The sequence below is a fragment of the Zasmidium cellare genome, assembly GCF_010093935.1.
Source record: "Zasmidium cellare ATCC 36951 unplaced genomic scaffold M409scaffold_11, whole genome shotgun sequence".
In the NCBI taxonomy this organism is placed as follows: Eukaryota; Fungi; Ascomycota; class Dothideomycetes; order Mycosphaerellales; family Mycosphaerellaceae; genus Zasmidium; species Zasmidium cellare.
Genome location: NW_022986955.1, coordinates 335,254 through 357,024, shown reverse-complemented (window position 1 = coordinate 357,024; position 21,771 = coordinate 335,254). Strand labels below are relative to the sequence as shown.

General features: G+C 52.7%; 9 protein-coding genes across 9 annotated transcripts; 4 read left to right on the top strand and 5 right to left on the bottom strand.

The window, feature by feature from the left end:
* Window positions 1–359: 359 nt before the first annotated feature.
* Window positions 360–3,725, top strand: M409DRAFT_52860 (uncharacterized protein; the record flags this gene model as incomplete). Its single annotated transcript, XM_033812197.1, has 1 exon — window positions 360–3,725. One exon carries the CDS (start codon window positions 360–362, stop codon window positions 3,723–3,725), a length of 3,366 nt encoding a protein of 1,121 aa, XP_033669749.1.
* A 5,595-nt stretch (window positions 3,726–9,320) lies between these two features.
* M409DRAFT_65228 (uncharacterized protein) lies at window positions 9,321–10,460 on the bottom strand (the record flags this gene model as incomplete). The annotated part of the gene is made up of 1 exon (XM_033816417.1): window positions 9,321–10,460. The coding sequence occupies one exon, from the start codon at window positions 10,458–10,460 to the stop codon at window positions 9,321–9,323; it is 1,140 nt and encodes a 379-aa protein (XP_033669748.1).
* Window positions 10,461–10,712: 252 nt separating this feature from the next.
* On the top strand, window positions 10,713–11,037 carry M409DRAFT_20871 (uncharacterized protein; the record flags this gene model as incomplete). The annotated part of the gene is made up of 2 exons (XM_033805595.1): window positions 10,713–10,775; window positions 10,831–11,037. 2 exons carry the CDS (start codon window positions 10,713–10,715, stop codon window positions 11,035–11,037), a joined length of 270 nt encoding a protein of 89 aa, XP_033669747.1.
* A 374-nt stretch (window positions 11,038–11,411) lies between these two features.
* On the bottom strand, window positions 11,412–12,581 carry M409DRAFT_52858 (uncharacterized protein; the record flags this gene model as incomplete). The annotated part of the gene is made up of 1 exon (XM_033812196.1): window positions 11,412–12,581. One exon carries the CDS (start codon window positions 12,579–12,581, stop codon window positions 11,412–11,414), a length of 1,170 nt encoding a protein of 389 aa, XP_033669746.1.
* A 250-nt stretch (window positions 12,582–12,831) lies between these two features.
* On the top strand, window positions 12,832–13,740 carry M409DRAFT_65226 (uncharacterized protein; the record flags this gene model as incomplete). Its single annotated transcript, XM_033816416.1, has 2 exons — window positions 12,832–13,344; window positions 13,396–13,740. 2 exons carry the CDS (start codon window positions 12,832–12,834, stop codon window positions 13,738–13,740), a joined length of 858 nt encoding a protein of 285 aa, XP_033669745.1.
* Window positions 13,741–14,438: 698 nt separating this feature from the next.
* Window positions 14,439–14,772, bottom strand: M409DRAFT_20868 (uncharacterized protein; the record flags this gene model as incomplete). The annotated part of the gene is made up of 2 exons (XM_033805594.1): window positions 14,439–14,495; window positions 14,554–14,772. 2 exons carry the CDS (start codon window positions 14,770–14,772, stop codon window positions 14,439–14,441), a joined length of 276 nt encoding a protein of 91 aa, XP_033669744.1.
* Window positions 14,773–15,375: 603 nt separating this feature from the next.
* Window positions 15,376–16,173, bottom strand: M409DRAFT_52855 (uncharacterized protein; the record flags this gene model as incomplete). Its single annotated transcript, XM_033812195.1, has 1 exon — window positions 15,376–16,173. The coding sequence occupies one exon, from the start codon at window positions 16,171–16,173 to the stop codon at window positions 15,376–15,378; it is 798 nt and encodes a 265-aa protein (XP_033669743.1).
* A 224-nt stretch (window positions 16,174–16,397) lies between these two features.
* M409DRAFT_52854 (uncharacterized protein) lies at window positions 16,398–19,095 on the bottom strand (the record flags this gene model as incomplete). Its single annotated transcript, XM_033812194.1, has 8 exons — window positions 16,398–16,424; window positions 16,556–16,630; window positions 16,738–16,762; window positions 16,933–17,305; window positions 17,386–17,694; window positions 17,752–18,383; window positions 18,502–18,626; window positions 18,964–19,095. 8 exons carry the CDS (start codon window positions 19,093–19,095, stop codon window positions 16,398–16,400), a joined length of 1,698 nt encoding a protein of 565 aa, XP_033669742.1.
* Window positions 19,096–19,592: 497 nt separating this feature from the next.
* M409DRAFT_52853 (glycoside hydrolase family 13 protein) lies at window positions 19,593–21,329 on the top strand (the record flags this gene model as incomplete). The annotated part of the gene is made up of 1 exon (XM_033812193.1): window positions 19,593–21,329. One exon carries the CDS (start codon window positions 19,593–19,595, stop codon window positions 21,327–21,329), a length of 1,737 nt encoding a protein of 578 aa, XP_033669741.1.
* Between the last annotated feature and the right edge of the window lie 442 nt (window positions 21,330–21,771).

Here is a 21,771-nt window from a genome sequence, read left to right as displayed (position 1 = left end):
CACATCCACCCGACAATCACCCTCGCTCTACTACAATACCACCCATACACTCACTATTCTGACGAGAGCGCACCGCACCGACTGAGCCACGCCTGCTGACTCTCCGCCCTGCTAGACCCGTCGCCGCTCGCTCCCTGCTTTCGCCGCTGAGATTTGCGCCATCCATTGTCTACACGACCCGCGCCCGTGACACCATCCACGAGCCCGCCTTGTACATCCTCCGTAATACTGCACCACCGCAAGAGATATATGGGACGGTAGCAATACCGGGCAACACGGCTACCGGACGCGCTTGATCCTTCTGCCGTCGCCGACCTCCCCACTCGGCCTCCATCACACATCCAACCAACACCGGCTACATGCCGAAAGGTCTGAACCTCAAGAACTTTGGCCGGCGCAAGTCCTCCGCCAACGCTCTTGACTTTGAGCAAGAAGCCCCCCCCGCGTCCACACAGTCCTCGTTTCGCGTGCTCGAGAGATCGGACAAGAAGTCGGTGACCTATGGCTCGCGAGACAGCACTGTAACCCGCCCATTCGCATCGCCGCTTAACGCGCTTCGAGGCAAGTCTGCAGACGACCTGGGCTTGGGCCCGAACAGATCGGTGGACTCCTCTAGAAGCCGTCCAGGGTGGCCTCTTAGCGGCGCTAGGGGCAGCGGTGGGACCACCAATTCAGGCTCGAGCGGATACTACGAGAGCTCATCGGCGTCGGCCCGTCACAGTTCGACTTCGACACTACCCTCTTCCCTCGACCAGGATCACAACGAGGAAGACCTTTTTCCCGTGAAAAGAGTCCAGACGATGGGCATGTACCAAACCGTGACCGCCAATGCGGACGAGCCTCCTCCACCACGCTCATTCACCACCCGTGCAGCGCGGGCTCTATCATTCGGCAACAAGAATGCCAAAGCCTCGAAGGATCTGCCACAGGACATTCCGCCGGTACCACCCCCACACGTTGCCAATGGCGCTCCACTCAACTCTGCAAGAAGTCAGAGCCCGTACAGAGAACGTGCGATGACCACGAGCAGCTATGCGAGCACTGCCGTGCCTGTCAAGACTGAGCTGACGCTGGATGGAGATTTCGGGAGGGACGATGATTTTAGCAACATGTTTGAGAGCCTGAAACGCGACCATCCCCTTCCACCACCACCGACGGCTGGCTCATTCCACAGAACTGTACGCGGCACGAATGATTCTTCGTTTTTGCATGCTGACTCGTTGCAGGAGTCCGAGCCCATGTTTCCGCCCAGAACACTCTCCAGAAACGCCCTCTCCTCCTCACCAAAACCCCTCAAACTCTCACGCGAAGACACCGAATCGCCCTACTCTTGGGATGCACGCAGTTCGAATGACGCGCTCGTGTCTAATTCAGCGCTCAGCTCACCTAATACACTTGACGGTAGCGCGCCCGGGCCGGCCGTTGGAAATGGAATTACCCAAGCTTTCCTTGGCAATTCCAAGTCAGGCTACTCTCGCGTTCCTGAACGCTACAACTCTCCTGGCCCGCAGCGAACAGCGTCAGTGGACAGCTACAGCTCTGTGATGGATGATGGGAAAGAAAAAGAATCAGAATACCCGAACAGGCAAGCGCACGTTGATGATGACGATCGCTGGGTCAGGAGAGTTGAGCTGCGGGATCCTCAGGGATCAAACACAGTAGCAAGTCCCGAGTCCAGCAAAGCTACACTTTCCACCCAGTCGACAATCACCAGGCCGGCCCTGAACACGACTCAAGCGACGCCCAGTGGATCGAGGCCTGCTGCCGTCAGCCCCAACAGCTCGACCGGCGACTCCTGGGCTGCTGAATCCAACACCACGACGCCACGCGCAGGAAGGGTGGACCTGAAAGGCAAAGGTCGTGCGGATAACAGCATGTTCGACTCTTCGCCGGTCGGTCCTCCTTCTCGGGCCGTTCGCCCTCCCGCACACGAACGCACCGAAAGCGGCACGCTGAAAAAGATGACCAAGGCGCAGTTTCAGGCACTTCAGAGACACGAGCAGAGCAGTGCGGAACAGAGCGAAGAGGAGGATCTTTCTGGGGATGACTACGATGACGACGATGACATTCAAAGAGCTAAGAACATGGCCAAGCAGAGACAAAAGCAGGAGGCCAACATGTCGGTTTACCGCCAGCAGATGAAGAAAGTCACTGGTGGAGGCCCGACTGACTTGCCGTCATCCTCTGCTTCAACTGTGAGGCCTTCAATGGAACGTGGCTCAAGCGCTCCGCCTGCTGCCGGCGGCGTTGGCCTTCACTTTGGTGGCATTGGAGGAACACCACCTACCGAGACTCTCAAGGGCAAAGATGACGATGGCGACGACGATGATGTGCCACTTGGCATTCTGCAAGCACATGGCTTTCCAAGCGGCTCTCGGCCTCCCACGAGGCAAGACGGACTTGACATGTCGCACCAAAGGCGCACTTCCATGGCTGGCTCTGTCGTAAACGGCGGGGCAGGTCAAGGCAACTTACCACCATTCGCTCGAAGACTGCCAGCAGATCCATACTTTGGCGCCGGTCTGGTCAACCAGAGTACAAGAGAATCACTCGCTATGAACAGCTCGGGTGCGTCGGTCGTTGGCATGCCCACCGGCCCGATGCCTCCTCAGATGCAACAGCAGTCACCGGGTCATCCTGGAGGCTTGGTCGGTATCATCGCTGGAGAAGAGAGGGCCAAAGCAGCGAGGAGAGGAAGCCCCAATCCGGTCTCTGGGATGTACAACCCCATGGGCAGCTCGCCTCTGCCGTCGAATATGGGAATGCCACGGACTATGTCCATGGGCAATCTTCCACCGCCTTCGATGTACGGTGCGCCTCCTGTCCCTTCCATGCCACAAATGCCGGGAATGGGTATGGGCATGGGCATGGGCATGGGTCAGATGGGAATGATGCCACAGATGCCCGCGATGGACCCTGGACAGCAGCAAATGCAACAGTTCATGCAGATGCAGATGCAACTCATGCAAAACATGTTGTCGATGCAGCAAGCGCAGATGGGTCAAGGACCGCAAACACCACAACCTCAGATGCAGCAGCCTCAGCAACAGGCTGGAGACTACCTTGGCGTCAACTTCAACAACATGCAGCGACCCATGTCGATTGCCAGCCAGCAGTCGCAGTTGCAGCCTCAACCTCCCAATCAAGGCCGAGCAATGACCATGATGAATCCTCCTCCTGGCTGGAACCAAGCATCCCAACCTGGTGCCCCACGGCCCAACAGCGCCATGCCTCTGAGCAATGGATCTTACGCCCCTTCGGTGAATGGACTTAATATATCCGGTGGAGGTCCAGGAGCTGGTTACACCCCATCGATTGCCCCAAGTGAGCGAAGCAACATCGGCATGCCCTCTCGATATCGACCCGTGACCCAGAATGGCGAGACGTCGCGATCGCAGAGCATGACCTCCTCCCTCACTCTGCAGGCCTTCCAGAACCAACCAGCCTCGTTCCAGAAGCAACAGACCTCGCCCAATTTGCCGGGCACACCTTGGAATGCCAAGGAAGTGCAAACACCGAAGTCCACCATCCGGATCGTTGACAAGCCCAAGGGTGCACCAAAGGTGGCGTCCCGACCGGTGGATGAAGATGAGGATGAAGGCTGGGCGGAGATGCGCAAGAAGCGCGAGGATAAGAAAAAGTCAAAATGGGGTTCCAAGTCCAAGACGGCCAGCCAAAGTCAACAGGAACCGACTCTGAGTGATCTCTACCAGGGCCTGGAATAGAGATCCAGGAAGCCTCGCGGAGTATCAGTCGACATGAGCCGGTTCTGGTGTTGAAGAAGAAAAGAAAGAAAAATTTGTGTTACGACCGAGAGAGCATTTACGCGACGCAGGATATAATGTCTGTTTTGAGAGAAAGTCTTTCGAACGAACGAGGACTCGATGGAAACGCCGAAGATGATTGTCGGCGCGCGTTCGCGAACTGAAACGGAAAAATTGCATAGAAATCGAAAGTCATGCGGGATGAAGCAGCATGCACTGGATGTAAGACGAAAAAGGGAACCCTGGCCTTTTTTGTCAGTCCGCATCGCATCGAATCGCATCTCGACTTTTTGCTTTTACTTATCAGGGGCTTTGGATGGAAGACCGCCACCCCCCGGGTTCTTGTGAATATTGTTTCTGTCTCTTTCTTGCATTGCGAAAACTGGATACAAAAGGGTGGGAAAGCTTGGGATAGGACCGGATACGGATAGGGATAGGAGGACTTTTTTGGAAATTTGCTGCGAGAGGAGGGGGTGGAGGATTGTTTTGGATGGATGGATTGATAGAAGGAAGGAGTGACCGAGGGAGGACTGGGACGGAGGAGAGGAAGCAGAAGGAGACGGAGATGGGAGGAGGAATTTAGAAAATTTGTGTTAATACCAAGTAATTTTTTTGTTTTTTGCTTTGGTTTCCTGCTTCGTCTTTCTTGGTTGGGGATTTGTCCTTGGCTTGCGCGGTTTGTGTGGTGGGACTCGTTGCTTGCTTGCATGTATTAGCAGGGGTCGAAGTGCCTTGGACGACTCCACTCGACGGGGAGATTACGTGGAGGTAGGTGGTGAACGTGACGTTTCTCGGTGTGCCAAGGTAGTTGATCGGGTGGGCAAGAAGAAATCGAGAGCATGAGAATGAAAAAGGCGTGGAGTTGAAAATCAAGGAGGACCATTTGAAAGACTTTCTCTCATTGAGCGATGTACGACTACTTCCTACCAACATCTCGAGCAGACATCCGTTCGACCGATGACCAGACTGGCCTCATTACTCACCCGCGCAGCCATCTCCCGTACATAACGATAGCAAAACATCCCTCCATCACAATCAGTCACTTGCACACGCACACCCATTACGACGACTCCAGCCGCTCAAGCAAAGCCTCCAACTCTTTGTTCGCCTGCTCCCTCAATCCCGCCGCAATGATCCGCGAAGACTTCTCTTTCGCACGAGCAGTCATGTTCTTCTTCATCTGCTCCTGCTGGAGCTTGATGTCCCTCTTCGTCTCGAGCTTGGCTCGCGACAGCTTCTCTTTCAGCTGTTCGTACTTCTTCGCTCGGAGGAGCTCGTCTTGCTCGATGACATGGATGTTCATCTCGTGCTGCTCTGCCAGGGTGCGCTCGATGTTGTTCTCCTGCTCGCTGAAGAACTGCGTGATGCGGTGGGAGCATTTGATGAGTTCTTCGAACAGGTTCAGCTGGTGAGGGCGCAAGGTCTTGCGCCAGGACATGAGGTCGTCAGGATCGTCATCAGAGAGGTCCATCTCGTCAGCAGCAACGTTGTACTCCTCCTCCTCGTCTTGGTCGTATCCGTCAAGGACGTGCTGCTCGTCCTCAACCTCTGCAGCTGCATAACGTTCCTCGTCGTCATTCACCAGAGTCTTGTCTGGATCCTCTTCCTCTTCTTGCACATGTCGACGAGGACGAGCCATCTTACGCAGCTGGTCATACTGCTTCTGAGTACTCTTGATATACTCATTGGTGACGACTGGTCCTGGCGGACTGCGTCGAGATGGCGATCGCGCGGTCGCAAAGAAGTTGCTGTTCTTCTTCACGGGATCGCGATGCTCGAATCGATCGCCCAGACGATCGAACTTCTTCGTCGTTGCTGCCAGGTGTGAGATATATGGTGCTCGACGATCTGAAACCTGATCATCTTCCTCGGGGGCACTTTCCTGCGAAGAATTGAAGGGGTCCTCTTCCACTGCAAGCGGGCTGTGTCGATTCAAATCTTGCAAGTCACGGAGGGTGACCCTTGGAATGATCGCCGACTCTGCTTCAGGAGCGGCAGGACGTGGCTTGATATTGCTCGAGAGGACTCCAGCCTGATGAGAAGGCGGCGGACGGTATGCGTTGATCTCATCGCTTCGTTGGCTCCCAGCCCTCTCACGCTCGAAATGCTGTCCCCATGCCATTGGCAGTTCGCTCGAGACGTCTGACGACAGGCGAGCATGCTGTGAGAATGTCTCAAGCACTGTGGTCTCGCCAGTCACTTCCATGTCTGGCGGCACAGGACTGCCGCCCATGTCCACGGTTTGCGAGTTCTGTGATGTCTGTCGACGCTGCACTGTACGTCGGGCTGCACGGGTCTCGTGCCTGGAGCTTGACGCTTTGTTGGCCAAGCTCTCCTGGGAAATGGCAGGCACCTTGACAGGACGCTCTTCATCTTGTTGGGGATCAAGCTTGACACGCTTCGCCGAAAATTGAATTGGGGCTTCCGCACCATGTGCTCTCTTGACGGAGGTCTCTTGGAAGCTTTCGGCAGCAGTAAAGTACCCCTTCGCTGGGATGGGAGTGTCTTCTTTCGCGGCAATGCTCTTCGCTTTGCCAGCAGCCACGGACGCTTTGGCCGTGGCGATCTCCTGGCGCGGTAAGTATGTCTCAGAAGCCTTGCTACGTTTCGTAGCACGCTCAGCAGTAGGCTCTGAGTCTCTCGTGCGCTTCGGTCTCGAACTCTTTGGCACTACCTCAGAGGGGACCGAATGTTCAGCGTCATCCTGCGCGGTTATCATGGTCGACATCATGGTCTTTGCGGGGATCTTTGCCGCCGGCGGTGGCATAGCAAGCTGCGAGGCCGAACGATTGAAGCTCAATGGCTTGGGAGAATGTGCTTCCTGAACATCGGGTTCGACAAGAGTCGTCTCTTCGTAGTCGTCGATGGGTACGAAGCCGCCATCATCCTCTTCAGGGCGTGGCGCCACGGCTGCCGCTATCTTTTGCTTGGGTGCTGATTCAGTGACTAGATCACGGGACATCCTCTTTTTCAGTCCGGCCAGAGCATCACCGATATCTTCGGCAACGTTGGCTTTTCCTTTCAGGCCAGCTAGAGCATCTCCAACGTCATCAGCAACATTGCTTGGAGCCGCTGCTTTGGCCGTCTTTGTCGTACGTGCCGTCGTAGCTACAGATGAAGCACGCTTCCTACGAGTTGCGTCCATCCTCGAGCCGTCGTCGGCAAACGCAAGCGATAGTTTGGTCGACTGCATTGGCGAACGGTTACCCCTGGCAGATCGCGAACCAGGGGTCTTGCCTTTCGATATGCCTTGATTCAGAGGGCCGTCTTTGCTGAACCCGATGATGTTCGTCTTACGGGACCTCGCGGTAGCAGTAACGGGATCCACTTGTCCATCACCGTACCACGACTGGAAAGGAGGACTTGATGGGACGTTTGCTGGCGTTCGTGCGTGAGTCCGACTGCGCGTGTTCCGCGACGGCGAGTCTTCTTGGATCAAGTTTTCCGCGGGGTTTTCAGTCTCTCTTGCCGGCGTAGGCGGGAGAGGAGAGCTACTCTGGATGCGGTCAAATAGCTCAATCGCATTCTCCTGCGTGCCACCAGGCTTCGTAAGTCGTGGGCTGGCACGAGTGGCTGGCTTTGGTGGACTACGCTGGGCCTTCACTGTTGGTAGGCCGCTTGCCTTCGGTTTGCCCTTGCTCAACGACATCTTCTCCTGAGGAGCGACATCTTCGTCGACCTCAGCTGCATTGTCGTTCAGTTCATCAGATTGATCGGCAGCTCGACTTGGTGGTATGTCGGCTGTGGCGGATTTCTTCTGCTGCGGTTTCTTTGCACCCTTCGTGTCCGCCGGTGCAGAAGAAACTTCTTCGCTGTCTGCATGATCAGATTCCGACTTCTGGGCGGCAGCCGCCTGCGCTCTAGTGGTTCTGGCCGTAGTGCTGGCAGCAGCATCCTTTGCCTTAGGTGCCGACTTCTTTGGCGCTTGAGGCGCTAAGGACTTCTTCTTGCGATTCGCCTTCTTCGGCGACGAAGTGAGCTCAAAGTCGGAGTCAGGCTCTCCAATTTGTGAGCTGTCGTTTGGTCTCCGCTTCGTAAGGGTCGCTTGCTTCGGTTTGCTTGGGAGGGCGCCTTTGCCTCGCTTGCGTGGCTGGGATGGCTCCTCTTCGTCGTCTTCATTGTTGTCATCATCACGCTCAGAATGCTGAAACTGACGTTGTGCCGATAGTGGCTCAGGTTTGAAAGGATTCTTGGACTTGCTGACTGCATTTCGATCGGTAGCATCACCATCAGCCGCGTTATCGACAGGTCTCTTTCCTTTGCCTTTGCCTGTGAGACTCGGTTTCTTGAGCTTCCCCTTTCGGGCTTCTTCCTTAGGGGCGGTATATGGGTCGTCGGGCATAGGTCCATGCGTTGAAGCGCCCGGCTGAGTGCCATCAGGCGGGTCCGTCGTCTTTGTCCGTGATGTCTCAACCTGCATCGTCTCTCGGAGAGATCTTCGCTTTTGGGTGGGAGGACTGACTGCACCTTGACTCTTTGTAGACGCCGACATAGCGTTCTTGCCTTGTGACTGCTTCTCTCGAGCTGCATTCTTGGTCGTAGCAGTCACCTTGGCCGCTTTCTTCCCGGGTGATGCAGTCTGCTGCTGATTGTTGGAGGCTGCTGGCTCGAGATCAACGGCCTGTTGGACCCACTGAGCAGGTTGCGACTTCCCGATGAAACCTTTCCTTTCCCGTAAAGCATCAAGGGCCGAGTTCTTCCCGACAGACTGGGTGCTGGTTGGTGGTGGTGCGGCACCCAATTCAACTTTGCGTGCGGACACCATGGCGCTCGTTTGCGACGTGGGTCCTGCTTTGAGTGACGTGCTGCTCTGCTGACCGCCGCGACTAATGGAGCTCATGGTACTCTTCAGAGTGCCAGACTTTTCGAAGGCAGGCTGGATGGTATCGGCCTCACTTGTGCGTTGCGTGAGTAGCTTCAGCTTCGCAGGTGGCGTATGGGCGGGAAAGATGCCTTGAGCGACGTGATGGCCGTTGCTAACGCTCGGATGAAGGTCAAGAGCGGCCTTTGCAACAGCTCCTGCTCGGCTGTAGTTGATGTTGTCGTCGGCCTCCTCAGTCTCTTTTCCTTGGCTCGGTTGCGTTGCACTGATGGTGCGAAGCGCCTCTCTTCCCGGACTGATGCCGTAAAGATCTTCGTCTTCGTCTTCACCGGTGTGCGCAGTGGTAGATTCGCGTGGCTGGTCGGCCTGCTTGATCTTCGCACCGTCCTTGAACGAGTCTTCGACTAAGGTCGTGGCTTGAGAGTGTTGCGATTGCGATCGCAGCGCGCGTGGCGATGGTTTCGGCGTCATGTAGCCTTCACTGCAATTGATAATTTCTTGGCTTCTCAGACACCTCAGTGGCGGCGTCATCATGCAGTTGGAGCGAGCGACATGTTGGTGAAGGCCGAACGTGGGAGAGTGAGGTTGAGATGAGGTCGAAGGTTGGCGCGTCTCCAGAAGCAGGAGCGCGCACGCGATTGCCTATGCGTATACTTGAGGAAGGAGCAAGGGTGCTCCCGGGTGCAGTCAACATCACTTCATTATTTTCATAATCATATGCAGTCGTTGGTACATTACAATACGCCTTTCTCAACCTCCGCATCTGGTGCTGCTCTGCGCAGCTTTCTGTCGTTCTCAACGATATCTTCATTGTCACTGCCGTCATCATCACCCACAGTCCTCTCTCCCTCACCGAACGTCGGCTTGAAAACATAATCGTAACTTGCCCAAGCTGCCTCAAAGATCGAGTTAACGAGCTTCGCGATCCACTTCGGCACGATTCCGTTCTTGTCTGCGAACAACCTGCTGACTGTGAACACAAGCAGAACCAGCGGCATCCAGACCGCCAAGAACGCATACTGGCCTATGCGCTGCCTGGTCGAAGTTATTGTGAAGGGATGCAGTGAGAGCAGATAGCCCTGATATTCGTAAGGCAATTTGCACTCCGCTGCCCCATCTGTTATCAGCTTGAGATACCTTGCCGAAGGCTGAGAGAAGTCTGGATCAGGGCGAACCCGGTGTCCTCTCTTCGGCGGCGATCCGTCCTCGGGCACTGCAGGCGCGAAGAGTGTGTGGGCTTTGAAGGGAGGTAGGATTGGTTCAGAGGGAACTGGATCGTTCGGATCGGAGCTCACAAACGGGTGGCAGTCCACCAAGATATCCTGATATCCAGACCCGCCTCCCTCTGTGGCTATAATGTGCGCATAGTCCTGCGGCGTCACCTCGTATACCACACCGATCAAGCCTTTCGTCCAACTCTTTTCACGCTTCTGCCTTGATGCGTCGCCAAGAAGGGCGGTCTTCTCACTCGTCTTTGTTGTCGCGTATTGTGGAGGATCGTGATACGGATCTCGTCGGGCAGTATTCGCAAAGCATGGCTCCGAGTACGGAATCCCAGGAAGGTCAAACACCAACCTCAGAGATGGCACCTGGACATTGATCTGGGACAGCGGGTTGACCTTCCGATCCTTACGGAACTTCTCATTTGCCAGGTTGGAGCCATAGGCGAGATACAGGACTGTCTCCTTATGAGGCTTTGTTGCTGCTTCTTTGACGAACTGCTTCACGCAGAACGGCCGCTCCTTCAGGGAGGATTGAAGACGTGAGGTCGAAGGTTGGGGTGGTGGAGAGTTCACCGATCCTTGCTGATTCGTGGTCGTACTCCGAATGGCGTGCTCAAATGAGTAAGCGCTGGCCAAAGACCGGGACTCCATAGCATGTGATGATGACTGTGCGACTGTCGATGAACCTGATCTCATCAAATATCAGTCTCGAAAGCTTCTGAACTCCTCAAGAGCTTTGTGAGTATAGACATAGAGCTGTTGTCGTCGCAGTCCGGTCGATTACCAAGCTGCAAGTGACTCGTAACGGCCTTCGGCGAGACTTCCACCGCCTTTCCGTTCCAAGCTCATCTTGACATCACCTCGACAAAGCCGCCGGAAACTTGTAAAGAAACACCGTCCAAGATGGCTTCGGGCAGATCAGGAGCGCAACCAAATGGCACCGGAGATGCGGCGGACCTCGAAAAGGTACTGTGGGCATCGGAACGTTCTCTGAAGCGAATTGGAGGCTGATCGAGAGCAGGCATTCCAAGAGCTCGCCAAAGGAGAACGAACCGCGACCGCGCTGGAGAATCAGCTCAGTAAGATGGAAGCCAGGATCCAGGCGCTGCTCGACCAAGCAGAGAGCCAACAGAGAGAGTTCACACAGTTGAAGGGCGATAAAGCAAGCTCAAATGGTGAAGAGCAGAGCGGCCATCAGGACGACGAGAGCGATGGAAAGAAGAGCTGAAGAAATCAAGACGATAAATTCGTTTCGACAAAGCACGGCAGGTCATGAAAACTATCTGCTCGGCCGCCTCGTTCGATGGGATTTGATGGCTACGTCTGTGACCAACACGGCCCCTGGTTGACAGCAAAGATCACTCCCGGGACACAGAACACATTTCTGGAAAGCAAAACTCGTCTTGTGATCCAGACAGCGGACACAACACAGGTAAAACCAGCACTGTGCGTGGCAACTTGCCATGAAACTTAGCTTCAGGGACAGGCCATCCTACGTTGAAGCGAGCAGTTGCACCAAGCAGAGGCAGAAGCTGGGATGGGAACGGCATCGCACGCCCGTAGGCAACAATTGTTGAAGGGTATCGAGTAACTAGAAACTTTTCAGAGACCGCCCACGGTCTTCGGCTTGATGCCCTCATTATGCGCCTCCAACGCAGCTGTGAGATCAAACGAGCCGTTCGCACCCTTCTCAAACACACCAATCTCAGTGATGATCCCATCGATGAGCTCTGCAGGCGTCACATCGAACGAAGGATTCCACACATCAATGCCCTTCGCCGCAATGCTGATGGTCTCAACCTGGCTCAGATCGAGGTCAACACCATCGAAGCGAGGTCCTTTCAAAAAAGTCATCTCCTTGCCCGGCCGTTCTTCGATGACAATATCTGCACCTGACTTGCTCTTGAGGTCGATTGTCGTTCGTGGCGCTGCAACGAGGAACTTGACGCCATGGTATTTGGCTGTGACGGCAAGCTGGTAGGTGCCAATCTTGTTGGCAGTATCTCCATTAGCGGCAACACGGTCTGCACCAACAACAATGGCTGCAATGCGTTCCGAAGGTCCTTTCAATCTCAACAAAGCGGAAGCCATGGAGTCGGTCACGAGTGTTGCAGGGATCTTGTCGTGAACAAGCTCAAAGGCCGTCAGCCTTGATCCCTGATTGTAAGGCCGAGTCTCCGTGCAGAAGGCATGCTTGAGTGATCCGTTGGCATGTAGTGAGCGAATTACTCCCAACGCAGTGCCATAGCCGGCAGTAGCAAGTGATCCAGTATTGCAGTGAGTGAGCACGCTGACTTGACCACCACCTGCTGCCTTTGAAATCCACTCGGCACCATATTTCCCAATGCCTTGATTGTCCGCAACATCCGCAATCAGCATCTGAGCAGCAGCATCGCAGTACGCTTTCGAGACCGAAGCTCCATCACTATCATTGGCCTTGGCAGCGGTCTCCACGATCTTCTTGAGCTTGCCCGCGGCATCGGCGAGATTGACAGCTGTTGGTCTGCTGGTGACGAGGTAATCCAACTTCTCGAGGATGAACGCGGCCACTTCGTCTGCCTTGTCGGAGGTATTGTTATTCGTCAACTCCACGGCGAGAGAAAGAGCGGCAACTATAGCGATGGCGGGAGCTCCACGAGTTCGCATGTCCTTGATCGCATGCCAGCCATCTTCAGCAGATCGGATCTCATCGTATTCTTCCTGGTGAGGTAGTTTGAGCTGGTTGAGGATGTGCAAGCTTCCAGGCTTGTAGCGGATCGCTTCGAGGACCATCTTGAGTCGTGAGTTGCAGATGCGGCGAGATTTCTGGAGACTTTACGGTTGAAGAAAGAGCAGGTGAAGTGAAACTTTTGAGAGCTCTCCGATTGGCCACATCCCTGCTATTCACGACCCACTTTGAAACACGTGATGAATCATTGATATATATTGTGACTTGAAACTTGCTTGAAATTTACTCCGTTTCACGTTTTGATCAACGTACCTCCTTCAAATCGAGAGCCATAAAGCTAGAAGATTATTCAAGATGACAAAAGACCTGACGATCACCTCAAAGTTCGCCTTGAAAAGCGGCCACGAGCTTCCAATTCTGGGGTTTGGAGTCTGGGACAGTCCGAAACATCTCACAGTCCAATCCTGTCAGGAGGCTCTCAAAGACGGCTATCGTCACATCGACACAGCACAAGTCTACGGCAACGAAGAAGAAGTCGGCGAGGCAGTCCGTAAATCTCGCCTCTCAAGAAGGGACGTCTTCATCACGAGCAAGGCAGTCAAGCCAGCAGACGACGAGGAATCGACGTATCAGAAGTGTTTGGATAGTGTGAAAAATATCGATGGCGAGAATGGATATCTCGATTTATTCTTGATTCACAATGTCACTTCTGGGGCCAAGGGAGTAAAGCTGTTGTGGCAAGCGATGGAGAGGCTACATGAGGAAGGCAGATTCAAGTCGATTGGAGTGAGCAACATGGGGATAGGGATGATTGAGGGAATGAAGTCGTACGCAAAAGTTTGGCCTCCGCACGTCAATCAGTTGGAGGTGAGTACTTTAGCACTTTTTGAACGACATCACACTGACATACAATCTCAGCTGCATCCGTGGTGCCAACAGCGAGACATCGTCGAATACTGCCACAAGAATGGAGTCGCTGTAGAAGCCTACTGTCCGCTTGTACGAAACCAGAAGGCAAACGACCCCACCCTCAAGGCTATTTCTGAGAAGCATGGCAAGTCGACAGCTCAAGTGTTGCTACGATATTGTCTGGAGAAGGCTTGGTCACCACTGCCGAAGAGCGATAATCCCGAACGTATCAAGCAGAATGGGAGCATCTACGACTTTGCGCTGGATCACGACGACATCATGAAGCTGGATGCACAGGATCAGGGGGCTTCAGGGGCTCTGGTCGTGGCTGTTGATAACGAGAAGAAGACTTGAGATTGCGCGCGAGCTTCTCGGCGAAAGCTTGTATCATTGACATGTGTGCAGCTCCGACTCGGGCTCACAATTTCTTGGTTGCTAAAGAGTTCAGATGAAGAACCTCGTACAGATAGCAAGGCCCCGGCAGATGGTCTCGTCAGATTTATGAACCACCAGATCATAAATCGACTTCTCACTTTTTCCTCCCACGAAGAATCATGAGTACCTCACTTCCATCTCGTACACCACACTATTAAGATGCATCAGCAAAACGAAATAGCCCGAGAGAAATGCTCCACACATACCTTATCCAGACTAACATCCTCCAAACTACCCCTGTAGTTTTCAAAAAGCGTCCCTAGCCGCCATCCCTGGAAAACAAAAAGCACATCTCCTGGATCAACACCTTCCGCCTCGGCCACCAGGACCTTCAACTCGCCAATCGTAGTGGTAAGCGGTATGTCGAACGTATGAAACCTCCCCTGCAAGGTTCTGACGTTGACGCGAGACTTCACTTCACGCTTCCGGGTTGGTGTAACTTTGTAGGGTATAACCCTGACAGCGGCGAGCAGGGAGAACAGGTTGTCTTTATGATTGGATTCATTGGCTTTGAAGTGCAAAAACTTCCGCCGTGCGAAGCTGCTTCCTTGCCTCGAAGCCTTTCCAGTCCACCCTTCTCTGCTCACCCGCATCGCTCTCCAGTAAAGACAAGACGATTACGAACCCATCAGTCTCAACAACACATGGATCTCGTCGTCTCCGTAGCAACAATACTATCAACCAGAGTCAGCAACGCAAGATCCGAATAAAACGAGAATACTTCAAACATACATCGTTCAGCGTCCGGTGATCTTCGAGTTGCTTCCCACGACAGATGAGGCGCTGAGTCTCCGGAGCCACGCCCGTGCGCTTCCTCGCAAAGACCCTCAGCTGTGCGATGATTGTGGACAGGGGAATCCCAAGGGCGAACCTCTCGGACATCATGACTAACTGGATGTAGATGCGAACGGTAGGTCGGCCACTGATGATTTCGGCTTCGGCTCTGGCCATGGAGCGCGTCATGGAAGGAGCGGGGCGAGCTGGGCTGGATGTTCTGCATCGTTTTGGGGTGCGCTTGGTGTAAGTTTGATTAGGAATGGGGTCCTTGCCGAAGTCTTATTCCTCCGATGGTGATCTGCTTTTCTTACGCTTGGGTGGCATATTGAAGTTGCTGGAGTTTCTGGATAGTCTGTACTAGATGAGAGGTAAGAGAGCATGGACATGACTTTAAATAGGAGATGTATAGGCAGAAGGTCCTCCATGTTCGCTCCATGTCTCATTCATTGCAAGGCTCCAGGAGCTGCTGGAAAGTGATCTACCGAGGATGTGTATGTGACTGGTCATTTCGTGTTGGCTTGATGAATTTTCTGAAAGTCTCAGCTTTGTGGAAGTTCTTTGAATTGTCGAGCTCTTTCAGTAAGTTCAAAAGTGCTCTGGAGCAAGACATGCGTCGCCTCACCTTCAAAGTCCCATCTAGCAGCTCTCACTCCATGGCTCGTCATCTTGATGACCTGACAAGTGGCACAATTCCATTTCTACCAGATCCGCCCGCCAGTTGCAATGGAAGTCGATCGAAATAAGCGTCTTCTGAAATTCGACAATTCTGGTTTCCTGTCAAGTCTTTCTCCTATCAATAATCACTTCGTGCCTCAGCGTGAACTCGAACATTGCTCTGAGAGGGTATGGACATGATGCGCGCTGGGAAACGAGAGTCCCAAAGTGTAAACGTGTCATGAATAAGAGGAGAATATGAAATTCATGAAAGAGGAGTTGAAGATGCAGAGACTCTTGCCATTCGTAGTGAAACTCGTCCGTAAATCGGAACGCAATATCTTCCGCCTGTGAGGTAGACGTAGCAGCGTCGAAATTTTCCAATCGATTCCCAGGGCAACGACCCTCAAGCGTCGGCGGGATCACAGGAGTCTCCTGTCTTGCAACTTTACTTCCTGTGGAGTTATCAAGCGCTCGATCGGACATGGGAATGCATCGAATATATAAGGCGGAGCCAAGGAGATTGTCTGAGTAGCAACCGAAGTTGAGCTCTCCAAATCTGGCTGCGTCTTCTATAGGCGTGCCGCAAAACTTTCCGTCGCTTCGCTGGTAGGGAATGGCCACTGAATTCTGAAATTTCACGTCAGAAACTCGTTCTTTGTGGGTTAAAGTCGTCGAGCACCTTACAATACTTTGCTGATCAAGCGAGACTCGGACGGCCTCCGCCCTATTGGGGAACATTACAAAATTGAACGGTTGCCGGAAGCAGGTTCCAGGTGTGGCATTGTCAAACCTTGCTTCAGGGGCGCCGCAGCCCGAGCGGCCGTACCGGATGATGTCGACAGCCAGCGCCGTGGACGCGAGAAGAAGAAGAAGAAGAAGAAGAAGAAGAAGAAGAAGAAGAAGAAGAAACGAAGCCATTTAGATTAGAGAGCTGATTATTGTCTCTTTGCTATGGTCCAACTCCATAGCTATATGTAAACGCTGCTATTGGAGCCCTATCGTGAGCACGCTGCTTAGAGGGAGATGTACAGCGTCCACTCCTTTCCACACACGTTTTCATTAACCACATTTTGCGACGGTGAAATACACGAAGATGAGTACACGAAGATTTTGTCCTCGAAATCTCCTCTCAACTGATCTTGTCAAAAGCAGCATGTTCCCGAGGCAAGCTGCAACTTTAAGGCACAGTTTATGTTCTAGGGCGTTTAGGGGCAGGCAGCATCGGGGCAGGCAGCATCCGGACGTCAGCATGCGCAGAATACGTCAAAGATGATTTGATCGAGCTTTGCAATGCCCATACCTGTGCAGAGAGTTCATCTAGGTAACTCAAGCGAGGAGCAAGTTTGCCTTGGCGTGATGTTTGCGTAGGTTGGCGCTGCGTAAGCACAAAGCCAGTCGCAGCCTGAAAACCCTCTATGGTCTGCTGCTTGACGCTATAGTGGAGCATACGAGCTGGGCATACGACCTCACCATGTTACATACAGCGATTAGCAGATTCCGATGCAGCCTACAACAGATATTGCAAGACGTCAGCCAAGATTCATAGAGCACCAGCTTGCACTTCATGCGTTCGAGCACTCGGCACAGCCGCATAGCAATTTACACTCTGCTCGAGGCCGTATCATCTCGCCAACTGTTGATATCGTTGATGCTGCAGTACTGCCAATGCTTACTTACAAGATCGATGTCTGGCTTCCGGAGGAGTTCGACGAGAAGCTCGCTGGGATTTCGAACGAAAGCAATACACTGAATCTTGTCGCCACTGCTGTTTGATTCGATTTGAAATCATTAGATGTCTCAACCATAGGTCCCAGAAACACGGTCTTGTGTTTAGAAGTTAGGGTGATTTGGGCGTTCGACTGACCAGGCTGATCGGGACCTGTCTCGGAGCTAAGATGCTCCAACTCGATACCTAGGTTCGATCTTCCGCCCCATGCAGTCCTTCCATCTTTGTGAGATGTCTTTCCTGCAACATCTGTGGCACGCTCCGGGAATTGGTCCACAGGACTGAGTCCGAGGTGTGCCACTTGGTCCGGCTCGAAGACATGACCTTCTCGTTTGGATAGCTCGCCAGGGAATCTAGTGAACCTGTCTTTGGTCCCTCCAGGCGATCTTCCGTCTCAAGCTCACGTGTCATTTGAGAAGAGCCTGTATCCAAGCGTCCCTCATAAACTGCGCCAGCTATCTCAGCGCTATCGCGGATTTGTTGTTCAGGGTCCGGCCGTTGATCGTCAGATGCATGACGGTGTGAAATATCGACATCTTTGGCATTTATCTGTTGCGCCCTCGTAATGTATTCATCGGCATTCTGGTCGCTTTCTTCCAAAGTATCCATGTAGTCATTATCATTTCCTTCCTCGGAGCCAGCTTGCGATTTGGCTTCACCGCCAAGGTAGCTGGATTTCAATGTTGCGTCGTCGTGAGATCCATTTACTTGGACTGGGCTTATTGTTGTCGGCTAAGAGCTTCTAGACGAGGCTCGCAATAGTAGTCTACGGTCTTTGATCAAGTCGTGATCCAGGGGCCCCACCGGTCTGAATCTCTCATTGTTAAGTCCCTGGATGGTCATGCAGGTGTCGATATGCTGCAGGGTCGGCTGTTCGATAGATGAGCAGCCAGCGGAACCAATTGGATACATCTGTATATTGGAAAAGTCATGCTCATTCCATCCTTCCTCTGGACCAGAAGTCTTCGGTCGTATTTCCGATCTTGTAGAAGGAGAGCGGATCGAACGATCGTAATTGGATGATGGCGGTCGCAACGAGATTCCACCATCCTGATCCAATACCTTTTCTTGAAGAGTCGGTTCAGACGGAACCTCCAAAGGATCTAAAGGGATGGTATCCCTCGTTACTGCAAAGAGCGAAGCAAACGCTCCGGGCTCGTAAGGGAAAGTTGCCACCATGTTTTCCAAAACGATGAAGCCGCGGTTTCGATGATAAGACCGTTCAAATGGTCGGTTAGACCTCTCTTTCTTGGGAAGATCCTTGTCATTTGTGCTCAATGTTGGAGGTTCCGAGGAGACGAGATCGAAGTTGACAGAATTCGTCCTTCTTCGAGCAGTAGTCTCTATCCTCTCGGACCAAAACCCTAGTGATAGGGCATCGTGTGCGACTTGGCCTGAATCACTGCTAATACTCATCAACACTTATGATTTGCTTTTCGTTTTCCACCAAAGGCGCATTGAATTTCTTAGCTGCAACATAGGGAAAGTTTCTCACGCCGAAAAGCCACAACTTGAGATACCTCATCGGGAATTGGTCTGTGGGACCATTGAAGTAGTATCCAAGAGAAGATCGTAGGCTGTTCGAGACCGCCTTCGTTCGTGGCTTCTTGCTTGGTAGGAGCTCATGTAGGCCATTAGAGCAAGCCTTGAGGTAGATCACATCGTTAAAGAATGCCTTAAGCGTTATAAAACGTCGGCGTTTAAGAAGTTTAACTTCTAAAGCTTTACGAGTGGAGGGATCGTAAATTGTACGGAAAATCTCCCTATTACGAAGTTTCTATTAAATTTCCCTAGCGTCCGCCGTGGAATGAGCGGGCATCTTAAGATAAAGGAACTTTACTGTTATCTTATTAAGATCTTGGATAGGTATTGCATCTCCCAAAATGTTAGTCCAAAGCATGTGAAGTGACCTTACCTAAGTATTTTTAGACTTCCTACGCAAAACTTAGTCCCTAGCATTCGACAGCGATTGCACTACTCACCTCCTCGCAGTTTACTTGTATAGCTAGAGACAGTCGGCCAAAACGAAAATAGTCCCATCCGATAGGGAACGATGCGAGGCTCTCGAACATCTGTAGCAGTGCTCCATCATAGTAGCTTTGTAACTTGCGCATTTCTGTCTTTTGCCAGTCTTTCATATGACCATTCAGGGCGGCCGTGTACCAACGGAATACAACACTCCTCTTCATCAATGTACTCGGTGCCGTTCCTGTGGGCAGACCGCTTAGGAAGCAAAGGCATTGATTTCTCCACGGCCGAGCTCTGGCGATGCCCAGATTGTGGCTCCTCATCCTTAGCATACGTGCGCCTATATATCTGTATCTGGACACCCTGCCCGGCAAGAACTTGCCCGAGATCAGATCGCTACACACGGATTTCGAAGCTCCGCACTTTGATGTGGAGTCAATAATATCGGAAATGCATTCATGCATGCTGTCTGTCGATCGGATGAGCCATCCTTCGTCACTGTGAGGCAGCTTTGCCGTACGCTGGTTGAGTGCAAGTATCCAAAGAGCAAGGCAGCGCTGGTGAAACCTAATGTACAATACGTACGACTACAACAGCCTTTCTCGACTTTGTAGCACAAGAATTGCGTACGGCAATCCAAAAGATGCGTTGGTTTTTGCTTTTTGTTACAATCGCCGCTGCTACTCAGCTTCGCCAGCCCAAAGCTTGGTGGAAGGAAGGTGTAGTGTACCAAGTGTACCCAGCCAGCTTCAAGGAAAGTCGATCCGCTGAAGATGCAATAGGATGGGGAGACATTAACGGTATCTTCGAGAATCTCGACCATATCCAAATGCTCGGAGCGGACATCATCTGGCTGTCACCATTCTATGACTCTCCCTTATTCGACTTGGGATACGACATCAGCAATTATACTTCTGTGAATGCAAAGTTTGGCGGAAGCTTAAAGGACATCAAGAAGTTCATCCATGAAGTGCATAAGAGAGGAATGAGGTGCATCTTCGATCTTGTCATAAACCACACCAGCGATGACCATCCGTGGTTCAAAGAGTCCAAGAGCTCCGTGACGAGTCCAAAGCGGGACTGGTACTTCTGGAGACAGCCGCAATACAAGAACGGCACGAGATATCCTCCGAACAACTGGGTGGGATACAACGGAGAAAGTGCGTGGGTCTGGGATAAGCACACCGGCGAATACTATTTGGGAATCTTCAGCCCCTACCAGGTCGATCTCAATTGGGACAACCCAGATGTCCGCGAGGCCGTCTACCAAGATGCACTGAGGATCTGGTTAGACATGGGCATCGACGGCTTCCGAATCGATGTCATCTCGTACTACAGCAAGACTCCTGGCCTACCAAACGTGCCTGCGAACGACGACGGATTCTATTCTGGAGCGCAATTCTACGTGAACGGCCCCAACGAGCACAAGTACCTGCAGGAGATGAACCAAAAGGTGCTTTCTCACTATGACGCATTTACTGTCGGAGAATACGCCAACGCCACGACCAATATGACCATCATGCAAGAGTATGTCGGTGCTCATCGGCGAGAGATAGACACGATCTTCTATTTCAACATGGTCGGGATAGGAAGGAGCGGCTATGAGCCAATACCGTGGAATTTGTCTACGTGGCGAGACACGCTCGTTTTCAACGATGCCATCAGGAGCTCGGGGAGAGGGGATGGTTGGAACACGGTCTTCCTGGAGAACCACGATACCCCTCGGTCGGTCAGCATATTTGGTGATGATAGCCCTGAGTATAGGGTGCAAAGTGCGAAGCTGCTGAGCATGCTGCTGTCTACACTCTCCGGAACTCTTTTCCTATTCCAGGGACAGGAGCTCGGCATGATCAATGTACCGTCGACCTGGAACATCTCCGACTATCAGGATTACTTATCGCAGAGTTACTACGACGGGGTGAAAACTGCTGGCGGGAATACATCCCAGGCACTTTCGAACGTGCAAAAGCTCGCTCGAGACAACGCGCGGATGCCGTTCAATTGGAACAGCACTTATGGCTTCTCGGCGAACAAAACGGCATGGTTGCCCCAAGTCCACCCTGAGATCAACCTCGCCGATCAAATGACGGATAGCGATAGTGTGTACAACTTTTGGAGAAGCATGCTCGACCTCAGGAAATATAACAAGGACCTGTTCGTCTATGGCGATCTTGAGTTTGTGGACAATGAGAGCGAGACGTTCATGGTGTACAGGAAGACGGCAGGCTGTGAATGCGTGTTGGTCGTTTTGAATTTCTCCGATCAAGTCGACCGATGTCCAGTTGCAATCCCCAAAGGCGCGAGATTGCTTGCGGGGACACATAGGAAGACGTTGGGCAAGCACTTTGAGGCTTTCGAGGGCCGTGTCTATAGGTACTAACTGTAAAAGTGTGTGGGGTGGTTCGCACTGTCTATGCCCGTAGCAGATACCAGGATATTTAGGACATCGTAACCGATTTGGTCACTGCCGAGTTTCTCAAAGCTCTATTCAAGCGCTGCCGTAGCCAAATCTTGCTTCTCCGAGGATCCGGCAGCATAAATGGCTTAGTTGACAAGGCGCTAGTCAGTTCGTTGCGACATGCCGGGGATGTTGGTGCGAAGGAAACAAAAGTAAAGTGAGGCAGTGCGTAGGGAACAAGCTAGTAAAGGCTGTTAGAACACGCTGTGAGATACACTGCATGTTAAAAGAAGGAAGCTAGCGTGACAATTCGCTCGTGTTTTAGGGTTTCTCTACCGTTTCGCGAATATGGGCAAACAGACTCGGCATCAAGACAAGTTGTGGCGACATCAGGCCCGTCCAAAGCCGATGAACTGCGTCCAGA